The 24,125-nt window shown below is 50.0% G+C and overlaps 2 protein-coding genes across 2 annotated transcripts in view; one reads left to right on the forward strand and one right to left on the reverse strand.

Annotated features, from left to right (window-relative positions):
- Positions 1–10,966: 10,966 nt before the first annotated feature.
- On the reverse strand, positions 10,967–11,730 carry RAP2B (RAP2B, member of RAS oncogene family). Its single transcript, XM_065748301.1, has one exon. It carries the CDS (start codon positions 11,563–11,565, stop codon positions 11,014–11,016), a length of 552 nt encoding a protein of 183 aa, XP_065604373.1. The 5' UTR covers positions 11,566–11,730; the 3' UTR covers positions 10,967–11,013.
- SERP1 (stress associated endoplasmic reticulum protein 1) overlaps positions 10,984–24,125 on the forward strand; it is a 312,396-nt gene continuing 299,254 nt past the window's right edge. Inside the window, exon 1 of the mRNA XM_065748300.1 lies at positions 10,984–10,991. The gene's annotated coding sequence lies outside the window, so the exon portion shown is untranslated. The remainder of the gene's footprint in view (positions 10,992–24,125) is intronic.

A 24,125-nucleotide genomic window follows, 5' to 3' on the forward strand; every position in this document is an offset into this window, starting at 1 on the left:
TTTATACACACAAAACGTGACGAAAGATAACTATATCTGAAATTCTGATTTAGATAGCCACGCTTGGAAACTCAGAGCATGACATTGGGGGCCACATGTGTCTGCTGGGTGAGAAGAGGTGAGCTGACAGCACTGTGAAAGGCAGCGAGCACCCCGCCTCACTCAGACAGAAGCCCTCGCAGAAGCAGCAGGGCTGGAGCTGGGAGTGTGGAGGAAGTTTGGAAATAGAAAATGCGACAGGAAATTAGAGCTTTTCTTGAAGATGGTGCCTTGAGAATATTCACCATCTACTGCAATACAAACAACAAGGCTCTGCAGCCCCCACCATTCTGCCAGGATGCGTGCTCGGAGAATTCATCACATTTCTTAGAAGGATTTCTCAGAGCAGCAAGGAAATGGCAAAGGAGGACCTCGTACTACAAAATCCAATTGGGAAATTTTAAAAGGACTCAAAATTATGCTACTATGAGATTACCATCACTGTTAAGAGAAGGAAACATTGGACGGAAAGGAATCTGAAGCCAACAAACAGTGCCCTGCAGTCATGCTGAAATTCCCGTACTGAAGCTTGTGCTTTCTTTGACTTCACAAAGAACACGGCTCTGAGATTCTGCCAATCTCTTTAATTAAATAAACGCCCTAAAAATAAAGAGAACAGTTGGAGTGGAGCAGAAAGGGCTGGTTTACGCTGGTTTCATCTCCTTCGATTTTTGTCCTGGCTGTGATCCCAGAAAAAGTATGCCTGACAAAAGTAAGTTATGGATAAATACATCTGATCAACGTAAACACCAACAACACACCGTAAATAGGAGCTCTTCACATTGCAAACTGCCCTCCTTTCCTCTCCCCACCCCAAGCTGGGCAGATGAGGCAGGCTGCAGCAGCTCAGCTGGGAGACATGTCTGTCAGCAGTGGGCATGGAAGGAACGAGCTGTCAATCCTTGTATGTTCTCCACAGGATATAAATTAAATATAAATTAATAAGAGAATCAGAAAAATAAATCCATACGTACACCTATGAAGGGACATCCATGGAAAAGAACTGAAAAGAAAGTGAAGCTAAGGAAAGATGTTTCAGTAACAGTCATATTTATTTTAAGGAAAACATCTGTGTGCGTGATAGTTGACATCCAACAGCAAGCATCAGCTGCACACACAATAATAGTGCAAGAAGAGGTAAAAGGTAATGAAATCACTGCAATTTGTAGCTATCTAGTTGTATAATCTATGTAGAAGGCAACGGACTGCATGCCCGCTGTCCCTGTGAACAGCAGCACGAAGCCTTGTCTTCATGGAGATATTAGTCCCTCCCAGATCTGTACGATGCTGAAGAAACCTTGAATCCCGACTGCCGCAGCCTTTAGGCACAGTGCTAACTGGCCCCATCTATTTCCACTATTCCCAAAAGAAAAGTGTGGATAAGAAGAGTGAGTATGGCAGAAAAGCAGGCCTCATTAACCTGTGCCAAATAAATGTCTGGCTCCCACTACTCAGCTGAGGAAGCCCCAGCATCTCCCTCTGGAGCAGCGACCCGTGCCATGCTGCTGGTGCTGGTTTGGATGAGATGTGCTGACAGGAGGTGGTCGGGCACCTCACACAGGACCTGCCAGGACTGTGTAACTGTAACAGTTACAAATTCCATTTGCACACCCTCTCATACACCTTTCGCAGCCAGCCCTGGATTTCAGACACAACCATTTCCAGTGTCCTTCAAAGAGCCCAGGGTGAGGGAGGCAATCTGGGGAACAAATGGTGCTCTTCCCACAGGTTCTATAGCACAGCGTAGCACTTATGCCAAAGCAACACAAAAGTTTTGCTCCCTGAAGTGCAGAGCAGCAATGATTTTGTTTTAGAATATATATATTTTCATACACGTGGACTGCACAGCACTGCAGTGACCCACGGACTCCCACACTCACAAAGTTCATCTGTTTCTGAATGCAGAAAAGGCAAAAGGGTGGGAGGAAAAGGAAAGCCGAGGGCACCTTTGTTCTCCATCCAGCACTGACATAGCTCAGGGGTTTACGCAGCTCCTGCCATCGGCCTTTGAAGAAAAAAAAGCAACAGCTTTGCCTAACTTCACCCTTTGGCTGCAGCACAGAGCTGCTGTGGAGGAGTGTGTCCGGGTCACAGATGCAGCACTGCAGGCTCAGGGCTATGGGGCCATCAGGCATCGCTGCTCCCTCGGCCACCAATGGCTGCACTTGTAGCAGGCACCATGGACTGCACTGCTGGGACAAGGACTGGTTTATAAATCAGTTCAGACCTGCTGCAGATTTCAGACTGGTGAACTACCACGCAGAACTTACCTGGCTGATGGTTATCCTTCACGTAGACAAAGCACAATACTGAGCAATAAGTGTGTGTGAAGCTCAATGCACCCCACACAGGCACGCTCTGAGCAGCATTGTGAGCGCCAGGGACAGGAGCAACCTGCAGGGAGTCTGAGCAGGTCCTGGAAAATCATACAGGCACTGCAGAAACAGCACTGCAGGAGGCTGCTGTCTGCACTGGAGAGCATACTGCCAGCAGGACCCTTATCTGCAAAGGCCCAAGTGCTTCTCCTCCCGGCTGGCTGCTACTGCAAGCTTTCCCTCTTATCTCTGCCTCTTTTTCCTCTTTTTTAAAATAAGTTTCCAACAAAAGCAACTTCTACTGCTATAGTTGATGGGTGCCATCAGCTATGGACTCTGAAAATAACCCTTTGCTCTTGTAAGTCTACCTCAACATCCTTTGGGCTGTACGGGATTTCACAAGAAAAAGGCTGTTAGACATACTAAAATGATGCAGGATTTGGTACTAGGTATCCTGTTCAGAACTGATGTCTTGAAGTTTTGCAAGGAACATCCAGGACTGAGGAGAGCCCTCACCCTGTACACGGCCCAGCAACCCAGCTTGCCAGTGCATCCCTGAATATCACACTGGATGAAAGGATGCCTAACGTATGTGAATAATGGGTAAGAACGAACCTCGCTGAACGACTCATTATAAATCCCAATAGGATGGAAAGAAACAACTGCATAAAATTTACTTTCTGTCAACCTTTTGCCATTTTAAGATGGCATTTCACAATTTATACTAACCCAGTATGACTTCAGGATGAGCAAAACCCACTAAGGTTTTAAAAAGCTCCATTTCAGACATCTGAAAACCCAGCTAAAGTCACAGGGGAAGGCATTCAATTAAGCCTCCTCAATAATGCATTTAATGCTCATAGTAATGCTTACTACGAGCTCCCTGTGCCCCACACAAGGCTCTTTTCACTCTCCCCTTCTTTCCCAAGAGTAAAGGGGGCAATAAAGAAATAGTCTTTGAAGCAGATATTCAGGACCAGTGAGACAAAAAGGAAACAGACGCATTCTTGTGGGGCTGTGCAGGCAGGAGGAGGCACAGCCATGTCCTCCCCACTCCCCGCGGGGTGGCTGAAGGCACTGCCCATGTCCTCGCTGAGCACACACTCCTTGGGGACAAAGAGCCTCCACTGGATCAAAGAATCACAGAATAGCTACAACTGGAAGGGACCTGAGAGACCCCCAGCCCAGCCCAGCCTGCCACTGCCCACATCCCTCAGTGCCAACCACCTGAGCCCAGCAGGGCAGGCAGCCCGTGCCCCTGCACCACTGCCCTCCCCCACATCACTCCTCCGTCTGCTAAGATCTGCATGTTGAAAATGCTCAGCTCATTCACTGACAGAGGGACTTCATATGCAACAAGAACCTGCAGCTTCTCAAAAGGGTTACTGCTCAGAGGACAGCATTACTTTAAATGGATAGGTCAGGTCTTTTTACAGTCTCCTTCTCAAATTGACCACACAACTTAGAACAAATTGGGGCTTCAAAACCCTACAGAATCAGTTAGGATTCCTAACAGTGTACAGCAACACAATTTAACTTCATGGCTGAAGTTAGGTTAGAATCCTACTGCAGGCAGCTAGGGCACGCAAGGCGCAGGTTTGGTTTGTTTACATCCTGGAATAATACCATTTGTGTCTTTGTGTCGGTATGCCAAACGAACTCCAGTTACTCATCAATTAATTTCTGTTAAATAAGTGCTGAAAACCCCTGTGTGACTGACACAGGAAGTCAGCACCTCACCAACACCTGGAACAAGCTATGACTAGTTGCACATTGAGCAATTCCAATTAATCATAAAGTCTCTAAGGAATCCAAGAATGCCCATCCTCGAACACTTCATATTTCAGTCAAGGCAGGTTTGGTTTCAGTTTACTTATCACGAGCAATACAGAAATGAGACACAAGCGAGAAGATTCATCTGCAGGCAGCACTGACCACAAACACTTCCAACCAGTTTAACTGGCTGCTCCCCTGCAGCTGGCACAAGGCTGCACACACCAAATAACTGCTGTCATTTTCTGGTTCAGGAATGCTGAAAATTCATTTGTGCCAGGCCAAAAATGCTCGAAAAGGAACAAGAAGATTCTTTTTTGTTGCTTCTAACACTACTGGTCCAACATTCAGTGCTTGTAGGCACCTTATTCCTGGTTCTCTATGCCCAGAGTAGGAAACATTTGGATATTTCCCAAATTGTGGATACCAGAAACAACTCCATATGCATACATAAATATTTTTGCTCAGAAATCTGTGACTTTTGCTCGAGGGTTGAAGGAGAGCAGTTCTGTGAGTAAATAGATACCAATGCACCTATGAGCACGCCGGTTCACTCCACCAGGATGACCTAGGTCTTTGGGAAATTCATTTTCCAAGCTGTTTCCCTGCTGAAAGTCTCAGCCTTAGACATACCTTAAACATACTGTATTCTCCGTGTTCTTATTGCTGGAATCCAGGCAGTTTGTGCTGTATGCTAATTCAAATGTGAATCTCCTCTCTATTTTTCCCTTTGGTTTAAGGAAGAAAGGAAAGATCTGACAGTCAAAGAGAAAGCAAAGCCCATACCAAAGGAAACACAGCATTTGAAACAAGAAACCCAGCAGAAAGACAGCCAACCTGGAACGTAGAGGAGTGTTCAAAAGAGATGGGAAATCAAGATCTCAAGTATTAGAAACTTAATTACTCAAGTACCTCATTAGTATGCTTTCATCTTAACTCTGTTAATCATCAAATAAACTTGGCAGCAAATTCCCAGTACTGAATTGAGGTATGTAGTATCACCGTAGTTCATTCAAGGAATAAAATTACCATGAATATAATCCTTAAATACATGTGGCTTCCAACTGAATTGCACTGAAAGCATTGTCAAATTCTGTGCAGGTCAGCACAGATTTTGGTGAGCAATAGTGCACAGAAGCTACAAAGATGTGGTGTCACCTTGTCCCCACTGCATAACACTGACTGCACAAACATTCTTTGCAGTTTTGAATCCACTTGGAACGGAGGAAATGCACAGCAGATGTTCACAAGGTCTTATGAACTGCACGACACATACACCAGTTCATCAGAGCAGCCCAAAAGTCCCTCGGTACATTTACCAGATTTGGGCTGAAAAAAGCATCATTTAGAAAAATAACTCTTTAGCACATCACCAACCTGACATGTACTCACTCAAAGCTGATGCTCTCATAAAACTGCACAGTGCAGCAGTCACTGCTACAAACATACAGGGACTTGGGGTTGTCTTCTGAAGATCACGCGCATTTAATTCCAAACGTCAGCCTTTACAAACATGTATTTTGTGCCTAAAATTTACAGGACATCTAAATGAGGCCTCTCTTGCACACCAGCTTTCTGTACATGTGAGAATGAATACCAAGTACGTGCACCAGGACGTGAAAATGGCAAAGATAATTCCCTGAAATCACCTACGTGCTCTGCCTCCAACTCACAGTGCTCTGAAGTGTCTCTTCTGACTGAAGTACAAGGTTTGATTAAACTGAGATTTCTGCTAGACAGTCATCACAAAAATTGGCTTCCAATGTTTACCTCTGTCTTAGAGGATAAAGGTCACATCCTCTGGCAAGAAACACTTCTGCAGACTTTGTGTCCTCACACTCTCTCAATCTTTTCTTTATTTCATTTGGTACTGCAGTTCCAGACTGGAAATCTCATGAGAAATCAGCGTGCCTGCACCAGAAGCAGCACTTCGCCAAACACACCGTGCAAACTGGAGGTGTGGAGAGAGAATGGGTGCAGTACAGCACACAGCAGTGCCACGCTGAAGCAGGGAGCCAGAAGCAGAGCACAGCGTGCTCGGGACCAGGGAGCAGCTGCCATGGGCTGCAGGTCAGCAGGGGGAAGGCTTATCTGGACACAGCAAGACGGCAAGGAGCTTAAACACTCGCCCTGAGCAGGTAGCACCATGTCCCTGCCCCAGGCAGTGCAGAGCAGCACCGTGGCACCAGCCCTCGGCCGCATGCAACAGCAACACACCTTGCCCCAGCTGGGCAAGACACACACCTGGATCTGCTGTCTGCTCTCACCCTGCAGAACACAAGCAGGCACCACGTTCCTCAGGAACACCTGTAGGTGCATAACTTGTAATGGCAAAATCAAGACTTCTTGCCAAATACCCACAGCAGGGTCCGTACCTGCTTATCACGTCTATTAATAACAGCAGGTCAAAGGCAGGCACACACCTGCAGCTCAGTGCTTAGGGTTTGTGCATCTAGCAAAATAACATGAATTTGTAAGTCTTCACAGTCATTATTTAATTGGTTTAACAGTAGCACAGTAGAAACAAAGCATTACACCAATACACCAGTGAGAAACTGGCAAAGGAACACCCACATGAATGCTGGCCTGCACCTCCAACTCCCAGTCCTAAGGAAAAACACTTCTTTTTTGGGGGGGTTAGTTGTTTCCTCAAAGCTGGTTAACAACCATCCTCATGAACAGCCTCACACATCCCATTTCACCCTAGCGCCATAATACAGAAAAGCAAAAACTCACCAAAGTCACTGATCAGACCGTTTGCCTCAGGACTTCTTGCAGCAGAAACATCTGGAACCGTTACCTGGACATCAGAGCTATTAATTAGGCACTTCTTATAATGTTCCCTTAAAACCAAAGAAGTTTTTTTAAATCACTACAGCTGAAGTCACGTGTCTGACACCACCTCTCTGCCCACATTATCAAACAGAGTTTTGGAGCCCTGACCACCTCGTGTTGTCTGTGCCCAACCTTCCGCAGACACAGACGCTGCCAAAGCATTGAAGTCACTGCACAACAGCTGCTCCCCATCTTCTAGGGCTTATTTGAACAGATGACAAGTTCTGGTTAATTCACTTCTAATTTTATAGTGCTTCAGATAGGATCTAAGATGCGTTGTTAGATTTTGCAGATTAAGTATTTATGGTGTTTGCTCTTTGCACAGTATGTCATCTACCGAATCACCACACTCAGCATCAACAATATCAAATCAGCACCTGATGCGCTTCAGAGCGGTCACATCCCCTACAAAAAGTTCAGACTGCTATAGAGAAATTTACATGTCAGTATCCCTTGACCAGTTCAGGTTTCACTGGGTGCTTTCCCCACGTGGCAGCAGCAGCGTGCAGCATGGAAACCACAGAGGCTGAGGTCCCCTGTGCAGAGGATGAGAGCTTTGGCTCCAGTGATGTCAGAAGCAATACACGGGCACACCCCCACGCATATACTCTTCCTTGGGAAACAGAGAGCTCCCCTACTCCAGGCTGGCACGGCACGAGGTGCAGGTAAAGCCAAAGCAGGGTGGCTGCACACGCAGCCCCAGCCCCATGCTCCAGTTGTGGGAGCTCATGATGAGCTCATGATCAGCCCACTCAGGCATACGTTTGTCAAAGTCCCTCACTTCCAAATAAAAGATTTTAGGAGCCAGGCAGATGCTGAATTCTTAAAAAAAAAAAAAAAAAAAAAAAAGATTTCGGACCATGATGTTACAGCAACATGACAGAGGGAGAACCTTTCTGAAGTACACACTTAGTACAATGCTACCAATGCTGCAGGAGGCTGCGGGCTGTGAAGGCCATTACTGAAGACCTTCTGAAGCCACCTCTAACACAGAGGCTCCTGGGCTGCCTGCAGTGCTCATCCTCCACTCACAGAGCTCCCAGCAGCACGCTGCTCCCAATGCTTCCCTCGGCCATTACTCTGAGTGGCACAGGATTCAAGGACACACACAGCTCTTGGAGGAAATGGAAGCTCTTGCAAGGAGGATCCAGATGAAGAAGTCAAAGAGCCAGCTGCCCCGTGCTGCAAAGAAAGCTCCTTGTGAAAAACTTGCCATACGTTGGGAGAAAAACTGCCCAGAACCCCACAGCCACAGCTCTGAGCACAGGGCTGGGAAGAACCACACATGTATTTGTCACGAGGTCCAGAATACAGCACAGTTACAATCACAGAGACGCGGTTTGGAAAGGCATGCTTTCTGGCGATAAACAAGCTTGGACTTTTAAAAATACCATCATTATGTACAGCAAAATATGTGGTCATAAGATCAGCCTTAAACCAAGGCCTTGTTTATACAATTTCTGCACTGTCACGAAGTATTCTGGCTGGGAATGCAATTTTTCCTGCAAATCAATTACAGTTTTGCAATTCTCACTGTGAAAAGAGCTATATGCCACCTTAGTATTGACACTGTTATAACATATTCCCACAGGGAAAAGGAATAAAAGAGTACCTTTATATTGATACAACATTTTTTTTCTAGTGTAGAAGCAAATATAGCTTTCATTATTCAGACAAGTTAAAGCAGAATGATTTTTTTTTCTACTTGATAGACAAGGCCTATGTTTAACAAGCACCAGAACACTTCAGACTATCTGGAAGATCAAACACCGAGTTCCACCTTTGTACTGTCCTCACCAAGTCACAGAGAACACCGAACACCTAACCACATTCAGAACTCCCATCAGACCCACACATGTTCTCTTTAATCCCTCCCCATTGGACAAACACACCTTTTTGGCAAGAATTTAACAGTATAGCTACAAAAAGAACCAGCACAACCCAGAATTTAGGTGGCTGCCTTCAGCTGCTCCGCAGGGCTGAGGAGCACACACATGCTTGTCCCAGTGAATGCTGCTTACATCCATTGTGCATCGTTTCTCAATCACAACACAGGCAATAGGAGAACAGGAGGCACTACAGAACATGGCAGATCTGCTGTCTGTGGCAGAACGACTTGCTCTCAGTACATCCATCCAGCACGAGGCCCGTTAGGTGCTGAACACTACAAAATCCCACTGAATTTAAGGCAAACGCTGACCATCGCAATAGCTGAGATGTGAACTTATGGCAAATTTTCTTCTGTAAACTTCAGTGCGAGATATGCCTGCAGTCAAGCCTTCTTCCCAACACATCATTTTTGTCAAAAGTGTCTCCCCTAACACTCAGCATCCAAATTTTCAGTAGGATGTTGCTAAAATCAATATCCGATCTTCAGCTAACAGTGTTACACTTTTAATGTCAATCCTGAGGGTTTCGTCGTACAGAACTTCACTAAAGCCGCTTTCTTCCAGCGCTGAAGCAGAAAGCTTTCCTGCTCTAAAGGAGAAACAGCCAGCTCTGCGTTGGACACCGAGGCAGTCAGATGTCAGCTGGCCCGAACGAAAGCCCGTCCCGCAGCGCCTGCTGTCACACAACGACAATTTCAAGCTCCCTTGGGATGGGGAAAAGGCTGCACTTTGTGTGCTGGTCTCGGAAGAGGAGCTAGAAGAGAAGGATAAGGGGGATCACCAAACCCCAGATCTCCCAGCTCCTGAAGGTACAGTCTCCTCCCACCCCACTCCCTCTTCAAATCAGGAAGGAGCAATTTTGAGGAGTTCAAATGCAAAGAGACGCAAAGCTCAAACGTCATCAGCAAGTGACTTTGAGACTTCTGCTCTACCAAACCACGCTGCTCGTGGTGAAGAACAAGGTCCTAAACCTTATGAGACATTGTGCCACAGCCACACCACCTTCCTACAGCTGCCTACTGCCCGCAGCGCAGGACCTGGACACAAATGAGAAACGGTATTACGTTTTGACTCAATATTCAGCCAACTCGGGCTTGGACATTTGGCCTTTCTTTCTTTTTTTAACCAGCATCCTTAGGGAAATGAACCCCCACACCTCCCTTTCACTGCACCCACGCTGTGAGTCGGGGTTAACAGCCTATGCAGAAACGTCCCATTTAATACATAAAAGCGCACAAAGTTGTTTTCTAAAAAACAGCACTTGTATTAAAATTCTTAAAATGGATAGACATCTCTGAACTGCAGGTCTGGAATCAAAAGGACACATGTTAGAATTGTCTTGGTACATCATCACAATGTTAAGGTTCCTTCCTCTGCTGGCCGGAGGTGCACCCCACACAATAATAATAATAACAAAACACAAAGAGGAAGGAGGTGGAAAAAAAATAAAAATAAAAGCCCACCGCTCAAAGTCCCCAAAGGCTGAATTCCCGCAAATGTGAAGTAAATGAAGGCCAAACTTGCGAGACATGGAAATCACAGCTGAAAGGCTCAGATGGAAATAAGAAATAAATCCCACCAACAATGGGCCCTTTTGTCCTGGCCTGTTCGGCACGATTACCGAGAGGGAACTGTGCGTGGGTTTGCAGAGGCAGAGAAGGGGATTCCGCGGCGCTCGCAGGTTGGCACCGGGCGGCACGGGGCGCGGGGAAGGCACTGCGGGCACCGGGGGCTGTGCCGCTCCGGGTGGGGCACTGCGGGCAGCGCCGGCCCAGAGAGAGCCCCGGGAAGGAGCCCGCCGGAAGGGGGGAGGGGAGAGAAGGGAATAAAATAACGAAATCACACACGCACGCACACCTAAACATTGTGCAGACTCGTAACGTTTTCACAGCTGATCGCAAAAAAAAAATAATAATAATAATAAAATAAAAAGAACCATTATAAAATAACGCACTGCCACTCTCCCGCAGACGCGCTGTGATACAGCAGGTAAACAAAATAGAGAATCCTTTCACGGGCGCCGCTCCGCTCCGCGCTCCGTCCGGTCCCGGTCCCGATCCCGGCCCCGCTCCGGGCGGACTCTCCGCGCCGCACCACCTTGCATAGCGTGCCGGGCCGCCCGGGCCGGAGCGGAGCGGAGCCGGGTCCGTCCCCGCGGGCGCTCAGAGGATGGCGCAGGCGGCACAGCACGGCTCGTCCCCGCCGGGCTGCGCGGCGTAGTTCATCTGGCGGACGATCTCGGCGAACAGCTCGTCCACCGAGGCTTTGTGCTTGGCCGAGGTCTCCATGAAGGGGCAGCTCCACTCCTCGGCCAGCGCCTTGCCCTCCCCGAAGGACACCTCCCGCTCGCCCTCCAGGTCCACCTTGTTGCCCACCAGGATCATGGGCACCCGCTCGTACCGCTTGACGCGGATGATCTGGTCCCGCATGGGCTTTATGTCCTGGAAGCTCTGCTGGTTCACCAGGCTGTACACCAGGATGAAGCCCTGCCCGTTCTTGATGTAGAGGTCCCGCATGGAGGCGAACTGCTCGGTGCCCGCCGTGTCCAGGATCTCCAGCACGGACGGCGACGAGTCCACCTCGATCTCTTTGCGGTAGAAGTCCTCGATGGTGGGGTCGTACTTCTCGATGAACGAACCGGTGACGAACTGCACGGTGAGGGCGGACTTGCCCACGCCGCCGGAGCCCAGCACCACCACCTTGTACTCCCGCATGGCTCCGGAGCGCCTCCCGCGCGGCGCCGCCGCCGCCGCCGCTCTCCGCCCGCCCTCGCGGAGGGAAGGACGGCCGCTCCCTCCGGCCGCTCGCCGGCGCCGGGGCGGAGAAGGGGCGGCCGCGCCTCGCGGAGCCGCGCCGGGCGAGCCCCGCCGGGCAGCGCCGCGCCCCGGGGAGGGGCGGGCAGCGGGGCCTGCGCGGGGAGGACGGGAAGGGGCCGGGAGGAGGGGAAGGGGCGGGGAGAGCCCCGCGGTGCGGCTCTCCCCCTGCGGCGCTCCGCCATTGGCGGCCTCGGAGCGCGGTCCCGCCCCGCCCCGCCCCGCCGTGCCGCTCCCGCCGCCGCCGCCGTCGCTCTCCTCGCGTGCTGGGAATGGCGGTTCCCGCCCGCCCGCCGCTTGTGGGCGGTGCTGCCCGCCCGCCGCCCCGCCGCTCCCGCACGTTCCGCCCTGTGGGGCCGTGCCGCCCTGTGGGGCCGTGGCCGCCGCTGCTCGCGCAGTGGTTCCTTGCGCTCTCTGCCCAGAGGATGTTCCTTTTCAGAGAATATCGCTGCTTATTTTGCCACCATATGGTTTTGTGTTTCCGTCCCCACCGATTCCTTGCTGTTCTCAGCCTTCATGAAGTGTTCGCAGCGTGCGGGTCCTGCTGACTGCAGCCTGATAGCAGATGGCATTGAGGCACACGGTGGGTGACACGGCCTTGGGAGGAGAAGGCAAAGTGCCCGAAATAAACCGCGGCTGCACCCATGTGTGGGTGAATGCCACACCTGTGGGCAGGAGCTCACACAAAACCCCTCTGCTCCTGCTCGTGTGGGTCTTTGCCAGCGACACAGCGACGAGCACAGAGCTGCGTTCGCCCAGCCCTGCTGCGCCGTTGGTGGCAGCTCACGCTGCTCCTGCTGCCAGCACCGCACGGCCTTGTGCTGCGGCTGCAGATAAGGGACGTCGCATTCACCCAGGATAGGAGCAGAGTGGTGCGCTGCAGCCTTCCTCAGGAGGTCACACCTGAAACCCAGCGCCCTCCTGCTCAGTCTGTGGGTGCAGGTCATGCTGCATGCCTGTCTGCTGCCTGGTTCCCCAAGGGCACGCACATCTGCAAACGTCACTGCAGGCTGACCCTAGGCTACACCTGCAGAGCTGTACAGACCAACCTGGATTCAGATGGAGCGTTTTGGAGTCATAGAATCGTATAGAACGGTCCTCTGAAGGCTCAGTCCAACCCCCTTGCAGTCCAGGGATGTCACAGCCCGTCCAGCCTGCAGGGCCACTGCAGGACACCCAAGACAAAATAACGTTTTGTTCTGCTGACTCATTTCGCTTACACTGCTCTAAAGTTTTGGGCACAAATGTGTTTGTTGGCCTCTGTCTCCTCTGTAGGAAACCCACACGTAAGTGACTTCCACCACACTTTCTACCAGCATGGCAGGAGCAGCTTTTATAGAGACCAGACGGTTATGGTGCTGGCTGAAACCCAGCCCATTAAATCCTAACTCACCGTTGAGCTGGTTTTTGTTCTGTTGTTGTTATTATTTTCTTTTTGTTTGTTTTTAGTGACAATAGCATTTCAGGATCTGTTTTCTCATTCTCATTTTCTCTTTGTCCAAACAAGGGTCAGCATCATACAGCTCCAAAGCAGTGTTGGCTGTTCTTAATTTTCCCCCAAATGTATTTAAATCATTCTAGGTAAAGACTAAAGCGGCACACAGAACTGGAAATCGCAGTGCCATGGAAACTCATCAGTGTCTGATGACATCCAAGTTTGACACCCTGAGCACAAAGACACTGATACAGCCGTGCACACAGCTCCTCTGGTGCTCTTCTTGGAGGAGATATAGCCGGGCTGCCTAAAGCGCAGTGTCACCTCCACCAGGGCCACTGTTAACAAAGGGATGTGTTACCTGGGAGCTCATTCAGTACCACTGAGCTTATTTGGGATGAGTATTTTGTAGAAAATCTGTGCTATGTGGAACTGCTGGGCTGGCGTCAGCATGCTCTGGAGCTTCAGAAGGACAGAACCTGCAGGAAATGTGCTGCTTTGGTTAGGACAGACCTTTGAAAATGTGCTCAGAATTGGGTGTGTGTGAATGGGATTGTATCTGAAACTCTTTAAAGCTCAAGTGGCAAGAGATGAGAGCCTTCCTTTAGGCTTTCTCTGGCTTCTGATCGAGGCTGTTCATTTAAATTGTTGTTATTAATGCACAGAAAACCCTTCTGACTGAGAGAGGATCGTCTGCGATCGTGGTGCTCTGCGCTGACTGGCAGGTGTGGTGGTAACCAGCCTTTAAAGCTACAAACAGTACTAGATGTATTTTGATACTCAAGCTTCATGAGATCATGGTGATTTTAGTAACTATGTTGTAATGTTTTTATTAACAGTTTTCGATGGAAGATGCAGCTCCGTGCAGTTTTCCCCCTTTCCTCCGTGGCAGTGTGCTTAAACGAACCCATGCCCTTTTTTGCCCTCAGTTACACAGCAGTGGTTGTCAGATCCGTGGTGTAAGAAGGCCCTAAAACATCAACCAACCTGTGGCAGGAATAGATCCTTCTGCTGTGGGTTTTGCTTAAATGCTTATGGGCCACTGGGGCCAAACGCGAAGGAGTGAGTGGGGAGTTATGCTTTTAGCAGCACCAAAGGGACTGAGAACATCTTAATTCAGTGCTGCTGTTGGGAAAACCTGATGGGCAGTGGTGGTTGAAGAGTGCTGTGCGTAGAGCCGTCTCACAGCCGATCAGCTGGGCTGCTCCCCGGGTAGAACAGACATCTGTTTCATTTCTCTTAAGTTGTGACTTAGAAGGCTCATAATCCCATACAGAACAGTAAAACTGAGAGGATTTGGAGTCATTTGGGAAGAGCTGCTATTCTCACACTCCGGTCCCACGAATATGTAACACGAGTATTAGCGGTGTACTGTGAGGTAAAGGGAGAATACTGATTGAGGGAAACTAAGAAGATGAAATAATCTGTGAGAGTTCAAAGCACAGAATTACACTAAGTGTTTCCTGGCATTGGACAAATCCAGAGAAAGTGTTCAATGCTTATTCATTTTGAATATATGAATGTGAATGTCTGTGGGCCCGAACTGGTTTTCAGTACAGTGGTGTGAAGAAGTCTTCACTGCGGTTCGATTGCACACTGGTTCGGGATTGCTTAGGGAGCTGAGGAAGGAGAAGATGACCTTCTGAGCACAAAAAAGTCACCATTCACGTTTTAAAGTACTCACCATTTCTAATAATGATTTGGAAGGCAGTATGATATTTAAGATTTTGTGTGCACACGTGGTCAGTAATGCCTCCCCTCACCCCCCATTAGCCGTGAGTGGTTTTGGTTGATATTCGGTTATACCTGTCACAATAATGGCTAATAGTGTTCGTACCCCATTCAGTGTGTCCCTTCTGTTCTGAAACGATTTCATTTCTCCTTATCAAAACTGGATCGCTCCTATTGAATAGTGATGCTGCATTCAGCACTGTGCAAGAGATGTGCTCAGCCCTGAAGACCTGCTGGCAAACTTGGAGCAGCAGTCAGCAGGGGAGATGAATGCGGTGGTATGGACTTGTTTTAGGAATAGCAGTGGAAGCTGCTGACTGCTTATGAAGTGTGACCACATCCTGGCAACAGGCGATTGAAGATCTCTTTCATCCTATCTCTACTTCTCCAGCTCCATCCTTCCTCTTTCCAATGACAGGAAGTCAGAGTGCTGATCAGAAGGCAGTGCAACAGTTTGCTGTAACAAAGCACTCTTCTCTCGTGCTCTCCCCCTGAAAGAGGTGCAAACAGTGGACGTTTTGGTGTCCTGCTTATGACACTGTTAGCAACATTGCACGTGTTTTCCCACACACTGCCTTACAGAAGATTTATATTTAAGACGGAAAAGAACAGAACAGAACTTTAAATTCTTCACAGAAAACCATGTGGCACTTTGAGAGAATTTAAATGTAGCAGTAATTAACTCGCCTCCACCTTGAGTTACCCCTGATAATTCTGTGTGTGAATAGATATCTAAAGCAAGGCTGCCTAATTTCTGTTTATCTTCATCCTGCGGTATAAACTATTCTTATTCTAAACCAAGATGCCTACATATGGAGCTCAATGAGATAGTCAATTAGGGTAATTCCACGGGTAGAGTCGTTTTATTATAAGTGAAACCGTTCCATCTGTTCCACCCAGATAATCAGAAGGAAACTGATAAGACAAATTGCACAGTGACTCAGGCCAAAGGTGCTGCCTAAAGCTGCAGTGTGAGGCGTGCAGCAGTGTCAGCTGGTTTCTCCCCTGACTCACCCGGCAGAGCTGTCCCCCCCTGCCTGCTCCCTGCTGAGCAGGACAGGCTCTGTGCCCTCTTCCCCTCCCTTCCACACCAGCAGGGCCAGCACACGGCTTTGGGACTCCCCGCTACAAAAAGAGCCCGTACAAGTGGAATACCTGCATCTCATTTCCATGGAGTGGAAACAGCTACTAGTGAATGCAAAGAATCAGCAACTAGAGGGCAGTTCGTTTGTACAAGGACAGTTTGCTTTCTCCAACAAAAGTCCTGCCAAAGATTGCTGCTGTAACAACAGCCCGTGCTGCCACGGCTCGCGGCGCAGGGTCTCACCAGCACTGATGCTGGCTTAGTTCTCTTTAGAAGGAACGTGTTCAGTGCCTCATTTGTGTCCCGTTCATAGATACGGTGTTTATAGTCAAAACATGCATAATACATCAAAGTTCAGGTCTGTTTCTGCTTCCTCCATCAATCCCCTAGCATTTACCTCTGAAGCAGCTTCAATTCGAGGTGATGGGGATTGGGGTTTTAGCATGTGAAACCAAGAGAGAGGGCTTATCTGCCAGCACACACAGCAGGCAGGCTGCAAGGAGGTGTGCTGAAACGGCTCGTGAACCATAAATGTAATCTTGATAGCACTTGTATGGAAACAGAGCTATTGTATGTTAATGGAAATGGTATAATCAGCACGAACCGAAACTGATGACTAATTTCAAAAATAAACTTCCTGTCTGCAGCAGCTGCCCTTTCTGTAGAAATACGTGTTCTCCTCCTTGACCTCCAGCCTTGTATCACACTGCACTATGAACTCTGCTGGCAGCAGTGCTCAGAAACAGCAGCAAGTTAAAACACAGAGTCCTCCCTCTTTAATGAGTAGAATTTGGGTCTTCTTTGGTCACCCAACCAGGAAAACAGGGAGCTTCTCCTGACTGACGCTTCTGCTCCCATGGCAGTGAGGCACCAACGCTTTCAGCTGTGATCTTATCCTGTTTCGTAAGTGAGGAGGGAATTTCCAGCAGTCCTGAGGCAGCAGAAGGCAGGCTCTGCAGTTCGCCAGGCTGTGCTGTCTGCCCAGAATGGTTGGAGCCGTCTGTCCGTGGCCTCACACTGCGATGTGACGTTATGGCTGCGATTATTGGGAGCTACTGAAGTCTGGGGATTTATTATCTCGGTGACAATGAGAAGAACACACACTCATCTGAAAGAGTGAGTGTATCTGTGGATGGAGGTGTAGCAAAAGCACATCGAAAGGTTTTCATTTTCAGGGTTCTTGCTGTTTGTTGTTGGTTACAAAAGAAAAATGCCAAGTTAGGAACATGGGCTGCGACAAGCTGTGTGGAGCTACGGAGGGATTTCTGCATTCCACCTGCAGGAACAGGGACAGAAATTCCCCCCTGACCCGGCAGGTCACTGACTGGCTCACTGCTCTTGTCCTGTGATAGCATTCCCCATCCTTCAGGCTCCTGAGTCAAATCAGATAGTACTGGAAAAGGCTCAAAATAGCGTTCCTCTGATGGCTGCTGGAGACAAGCTGCAGTTTGTCCCTCCGGGTTTAGCGAGGTTTGTATCATAGTCAGTGCACAGTCAGAGCTTTGAAGCCAAATAAAGGTACCAAGTACATCTGCCTGCTTTTTCTAACAGTTATTTTTATTTTTTGTTCGTGGTCTTGAGGATCAATGGTGAGAGCTGTGCAGGAGGGGACAGTGACACAGAGCGTTCTCTGAATCTGTCCGCACACGATTTCATCAGGAGCAATATCACCAGACTCGTGGAAGCTCACAACAAATGGTGCCCACTTTTAGGCACTCGGTGCAAACACATAACATATTTTTGGTGGTGTGGCTCTTTGGGAAGCCGAGTATCTCTAGCTCTCATGAAGAGGGGAAGCACAGATCCTCAGCCTTACTCTGACTGAGTCCTTAAGGCTGCAAGAGAAAAGAAATTAAGCCAGACAAGGGGACCCACCTGCTCCACTGAGCTTTATTTTGCAACGCAGGGCAGACTGCAAGCTCAGCAAATCACTGCAAGCTTTGTGGCCATATGGGCAATGGCAGTTTATGAAACAACTGTGCCAGATTTGGCAGCCTTTATAACGGCCACATGGCAGGTCAGCAAAAAACCAGAGCAGTGCCAGTTGCATAATTTCACTCTTCAGTCACCCGAGAATACGTGAGATGAGATCTGAGGAAGGGCAGCGCTCACTTCTCACCCAAACCAGCACTGTTCTGTACCAAGTATACGCACTTCCTCTGTCATCAGCAGAGCTCTTTGCCACATTCCAGGTAACATTTACATGTAGCTGCTGCTTGCTGTTTGCGTGTGTCCAGCCTCATATTTGAGTATTTCTAAGTACGTCTTGGGTAAACATATCAACAATGGAGCATTTTTTTAAGAAATCCAAGGCACGTGATGGGCTCAGACTATTTCCAGCCTCCGTAGACTTCAAATCTCTCAAAGTCCTCCGCATTAACGCGTTTCCTTTTCTGCATGTTCTGCTGCTTACAGCTTATGCTGGGGCTATTTCTGGCTGATCAGGGTTGGAGGGGGGCTGGCTGCCGGTTGTGCCCACAGTGCACTCACCAAACACTCTTTCATCTTCCCAGACCCGTGGCTGCTGGGCCAGATTACCTTAGATGAAGGAGCAAACCAACTCTTGCAACACCTGGCCTCTGCAGATAACCCCACCCAGCCTGACTCTGGGCTGAGACGCAGCACATCAATGGCCTCTGCTCTACTGACAGATGACCTCATGAGAATGAGCAGATAAGATGAAATGATGTTGATTCTGCTTGGTCTGAAAGCCACGCTCGATGTTGTTGGTCCGGGCAGACAGGAATGCTGGTGTGACCACAAGTCTTAGAGAATGCATGTGAAATTAGTGCTGGTCACGCACTGCCAGGACACCGGCTGCTCCTGCAGACCCCCACTGCCCCACGGGTCCCTGCCCACCATGAGCCCACTGCTCTGTGCCTCCTGGTGCTGCAGGCCATCCTGTGTTCCACTGACTGTAACTGCAGCCATCGCTATAAAATATCACCACTCACTGAGTGAGAACATACTTATACTTCTGTACACTTCATTTTGTCATCAGCAGGTTCAGAACAAAGGTACAGCTGCTCACTGTGCACCAGTAAAACATACCCCAGGCCAGACCTGTCATGTGGGAAAAAGCACAGTGCTTACCTGGGACACGTGTGGGTAAAAGCGCAGTAACGCGTCAGGAGCTGATCCATAGTAAACAGGAAACATGCACGAGTTGCTTTATTTATAGGACGTGTATTCCCCAGGACAGAGCTGAGTTCCACTTGTTTGTCCCACTCATAAACAGCAAACACAGTATCTGGTCCCAGGATCCACCCCAGTCAATTTTACCCACACTGCTGCTCATTCGGGCCAGCTCAGATTGCTTGGGGAGAGGTGAACTGCAAGGATCTCCCAGGATGAATGGGACAGGTGAGATGTTATCCTGCAAGCACAACAAAATGTAATGATGCTCAGAGGGGTTCGGTTTTCAACCATCCTCTACTTGAGTGAGGCTGAGGTGAGACTCTTTTTGTGTAAGAGCAAATTAAAACTTCCAACTGATCACCTCATTAAGTTTGATGTGCAAGGCACAAATGTCAGACAGCTATCTAATTGATCAAAGCCACCTAAAATTCTGTTCTCCAGAGTGCTTATAACCATTGTGACAGCACAAGCAAATTTTGCGTTTGGACTTTTAGTGTTAAAACCGCATCACAAATCTTTCCATATCTCTTCCAGTTTTATGGCAGACAGCTGATAACTACTCTGAATGCAATCAAATAATGTCATCATTGTTTTCCTACTAGAAGCAGAGGATGTGGGAAAAGCTTTCCTACAGTCCGGAACACATCACAGCCACCGGTTTCCATTTGTCCTAACAAAATGAAGACTGAGTACCCCGTGCTGTGGTTTGGCCATACTGAGGTCAGGATTCGTGCCCATTTCTCATTGGGTTATTCTCCTCCTGATACTGTCACAGATTGTTTAATGAAGCACTGTGTGCTGATGCTGGGGTGACTGACTAATGCAAACACGTGTGTAAGAGTCAGTTCTGGTTTCATTGTGAATAATCTCTCAGTATGTTTTTGCACAGAAAACAACAAACATCGCAGTTGAGATCGGATCAATTCCTTCTGCAAACAAATGTAACTGCTCTCACGAGAACAGGAAAGTAATCTCTGTGGGACCTTGGTGGCTGCACTGATAAACCAATTACAAGTCCTTCAGTGCTTTGTTCTTTCTAGCAGGAGCTCTCAGCGATGCAGGGCTTAGCACCTGAAGCAGGAGTACCCAGGGGCTGCAGGGTTTGGGGGCAGGTCTCTGGATCCCACTGCAGCAGGGCCTGGTGGCAGTGTGGAGGTGCCTGGGGAGTGTGGTCCCTGGCATTTAACAGCTGTGCATCAAGCTTGCTTGCACTCTGCCAGACCCACAGCTGGTGGGAAAGGCACAGCTGACCCGGATGGGCTACAGCAGTCTCACAGACCAATGGATGGTACAAACTGGTAACAAGAAGATGGAGTCACTGGGATGCATGGTCGTGGAGGGGCAGCTCAGCACTGCTCCTCACCACGTCCACCCCACAGCCCCAGCCGTGCAGCACATGGAGCCTCTTGAAAGTGCACTTTCTCAGAATTAGGACACCTATTGCCTCATTAAAGTTCTGTGGCAGCTGGAATGAATGAAGTGCTGTATAAATGCTGAGTACAATTCAGCTGCCAGTATCTGACCATAACTTCTGCTTCACATGGACTTTGGGATAAGAAATTCCATAACATTTTGCAAAATGGTTTATGCATTCCCAGTAATTTTACATGAGCTCTATTCATGGCATCCACTGTCTGGAAACAATATATGTGATTCTTCTACTCAGACTACTTAATTCAGCAGATAACCGCTGCTGCTCCATAGTTCGTGGATTAGAATTTAAGGGAGCAGCTGAGGCATACATTAGAATTCGATTAGTGACAAAGGGACCGATTCAGGAGACAGAGGGCACGCTGTCCGCTCGGCTCCGCTCAGAGCACAGTGACCACTTCCAGCAAAGAGGGAATGGTGGCTGTGAGCAGGAGCCTGGCCCCGCAGCACAGCGGCAGCATGGCGAGGGCGTTCCAGCACGCCAGCTCTTTCCAGAGAGATTCGTGAGACACAAAATACTTTACCAGCTCCTGGTGGACCCTCCGGGGCTGCTGACGGGATGAGGTCATTGGTTCAGAACCAGTTCTGGGCCCATATCCTGAAACGTGATACGCCGCGCTGAGCTCTGTTTGCTTCGGGAGATGTTCGCTCCTGCAGATCTCAGCGCAGGAGGCAGAAGGACACAGACTGATAAGCACTGCCAGACTGATAAGCACTGCCACTAAATCGTCAGTTCTCGCTCGTGTTCTCATTGCTGGGTCACATAGCATCACAGAAAGCCCTGCGCAGAGGAGGAGTGCCGTGCTCCACACAGCCCCAGCCCAGCACGTGGAGGGGTCTGTGCTGGGAGCCCACAGGGTCCCATGGTCGGCACCATCTGAGCTCTGGTGGAAATTGAGAGCCCCTGGGGTGGGGGCACCTCAGCCACCAGGCATCAAAGAGGAGTTACCGCTCAGAGCAAGGGGAGTGCCTGCATCACATGGCAATACAGCAGCTACTCTGAGCTGGGCAGACCATGCTCAACCAAACAGAATTTTAACATTATTTTTAACATGTAGATAAGTTGAGGGGCCATATTAAATTGGAAACATGCACAACATGGATGTCTCCCAAGAAAACTACAGAGACAATGACTGGATCCAAACTGAAGAGACAAATATAAAGCATTTAACTTGCATATTAAAAATAATTCGTAATAAGTTCCAGCTGTCTGCTCTGTACATCTCCTGCAGCAGTGCAGGGCTGGGCTAACTACCACATCAGCCACCGTTGGCTTTGAATGATTTGGAATTAGGCACTCAACTGCTTAGCCTAAGAATAACTGACAAAGGGTAGCGATGCCAGTGCCTTCCTCAGAAAGCAAGCAGAGCTCTTGCAAGCCCAGGTCTTCATTCAATAGACACTGCCACCCTCTCACATTATCTCAGTCCTGCCTCTGTGATTGCAGACATGTACATCTTATCCATCCACTATCTGAGTACAAGACCTGTTTCCCCAGATCCAGGGTTTGGTGGAGCTTGTCTGTGGTGTTCCTTAATTCTGACCTAGGAACATCTGCGACAAGCAGAGACCTTTCTATATTTGCTGTCTCTGGATGGAAGGAGCAGTACACTCTCTTGTTATCTAACAGGACTTTACAACTTCAGATATGGAAGGATAGCGTCCCCATCTGTAGGGCAAGGAAGCCCTGATATGGGTAAGAGGCCAAACTTCCCAGTGGGCTGGAGCTTGTACATTTCAGAAAATCAACATTCACATCCACCCTGGCCGGGATAAAAAGCGTTCTAATTGTGTTTTGTGAGAGCATCACCACGTCTCACAGTGGGGGGAGCTGGGGCTGCACGTGGTGATCCCGGAGCTGTGATTCTATGGATCCCCACCCCACCCACCCACGGTCGCGTATTCAGAGCAGCTACACGGAGCTATGCAGCCACCGAGGCGCGGTGACGGCTGTATGCAGGACGTGCAGGTCCGCTCCTTCGCGCTGTGCTGCGGCGAGGAGGGAGCACGGACAACTCACGGATCTCAGGAGCAGCGCGGGGCGGCTGCTGCACTTCCTCTGCCTTCCACTGAGCTGCCCCAGTGCACAAACGCTGAGTCCTGGAGAGCTCACGAGGACGGTGGCCCGGTGCCACCTTTACGCCTCGTGCTGCTTTGCTGGAGGCAGGCAGCTCCACGCAGGGGCAGTGCCAGACCCAAAGCTCCACGCCATGCCCCTCCTGGTGCCCACATCTGCAACCGCCCTGGGGACACAGTCCCTCCTGCAGCCCCGGCTCGTGGCCACAGCCACAGCGCAGCGTGCTCCTGCCCAGGACGTGAGCTGCAAGGCTCGTGTGCACACCGAGGGCTGGCAGCTGCGATGAGAGCAGCGAGCAGGGCTCAGCTGCGGTGCTCACACGGGCAATGCCTCCCCACGCTGTGCCCCACGCGGGCCGGCTGCGTGCTTGCACTTTTCCTGCAGGGCACAGCGGGACCGGAGCCTGCACGTACCGCATGGCAAATGTCTCCAGGACAACGCAGCACATCCTGCGGTGCTCAGCGTGCCCCGAGCACCACGAGCACACCTGGCACCGAGTTACACCGTTCTGCCTTCCTCTCACTGTGATTCGGTTCTTTCACTCCGATTTAAGAACAAAGACAACAGATCCCCCTCAAAAGGCCTCCGCCCCTCGCTCAGATACGGATTGAAGCTGATGGTCCAGTTCAGCACTACGAGCTCCCCGGTCCGGCAGAGAATTGCTGCGGTTTGGTTGCAGCCTCAGAGTGCTGCGAGGAGAGATGAAGTACCGACCACCTCGCACGTGGCTCAGAGCAGCACTGCTTCGTCTAAACGCATGAATTTCGCGGACAGAAGGGGCCCTGCCCTGCCTGCCGAGAAGCAGCAGCAGTGCCCAGGCCCTGGCTGAGACATCCCACTGGTGAGCTGAGGGCTCCTCCAGGCTGGGAGCACTGGGTGCCAGCATCGGATCAGCCATGGGAACTCACCTGCCTGCACTATTTCCTTTTCCTTCTCTGCTTCTTTCGCCTTTCTTTTTCCTCTTTCTTACTCTTTTCCCCTTTCTTTTCCTTTTTCTTTTCCTTTTCCGCCCCACCCTCCACCCCCCCGGCCGTTCCGCAGCCCCACTCCCGCCCCCTGGCGCATCGTATCGGGACAGCCCAGCGTTGGCGGCCGTCGGGTGCTGCGGGAACTGCGACGGGGCGGGCAGCGGCGGCCCTCCTCAGATCCAGCGGTTACCGCAGAGCCGCGGTGCTTTGAGTCCCTCACGCTGCAGGTCGCGGGACCGCAGAACGGCCCGGACCGGGAAGGGACCCGCGGGGATCGCCGAGCCCCACCCGGAGCCAAACCCCGCGTGTGCTGGGGGTGTCCCCGAGCTCTGACCGCGTGGGGTCCGCTCGGTGCCGCAGCTCCATGAGCCTCCTGCTGCCGCTCGGCCCGGCGTGGGCCGCGTCCTGCAGGGGGGGCGGGCAGAGCAGCAGAACCCACTGCGTGCGAACGGAGGGGAGCAGACGGCCCTCCGCCTCCACTCCTTCCACCACGCTCTGAGTTGCAGCGGTGCCATACAACAGCTCATTCCCATTCTGTTGTTTTAGCTCTGGCTAAATTTGAGAGAGCACATTCTCAGCTACAAAACGCTATTTTCC

Source organism: Cyrtonyx montezumae, unplaced genomic scaffold (genome assembly GCF_038088225.1).
Source record: "Cyrtonyx montezumae isolate F1298 unplaced genomic scaffold, pur_monq_1.0 scaffold_5, whole genome shotgun sequence".
Lineage (NCBI taxonomy): Eukaryota > Metazoa > Chordata > Aves > Galliformes > Odontophoridae > Cyrtonyx > Cyrtonyx montezumae.

What these genes read in the sequence shown, in the direction of transcription:
- RAP2B (XM_065748301.1), bottom strand. Translation starts at nt 11,565, where the DNA reads ATGCGGGAGTACAAGGTGGTGGTGCTGGGCTCCGGCGGCGTGGGCAAG.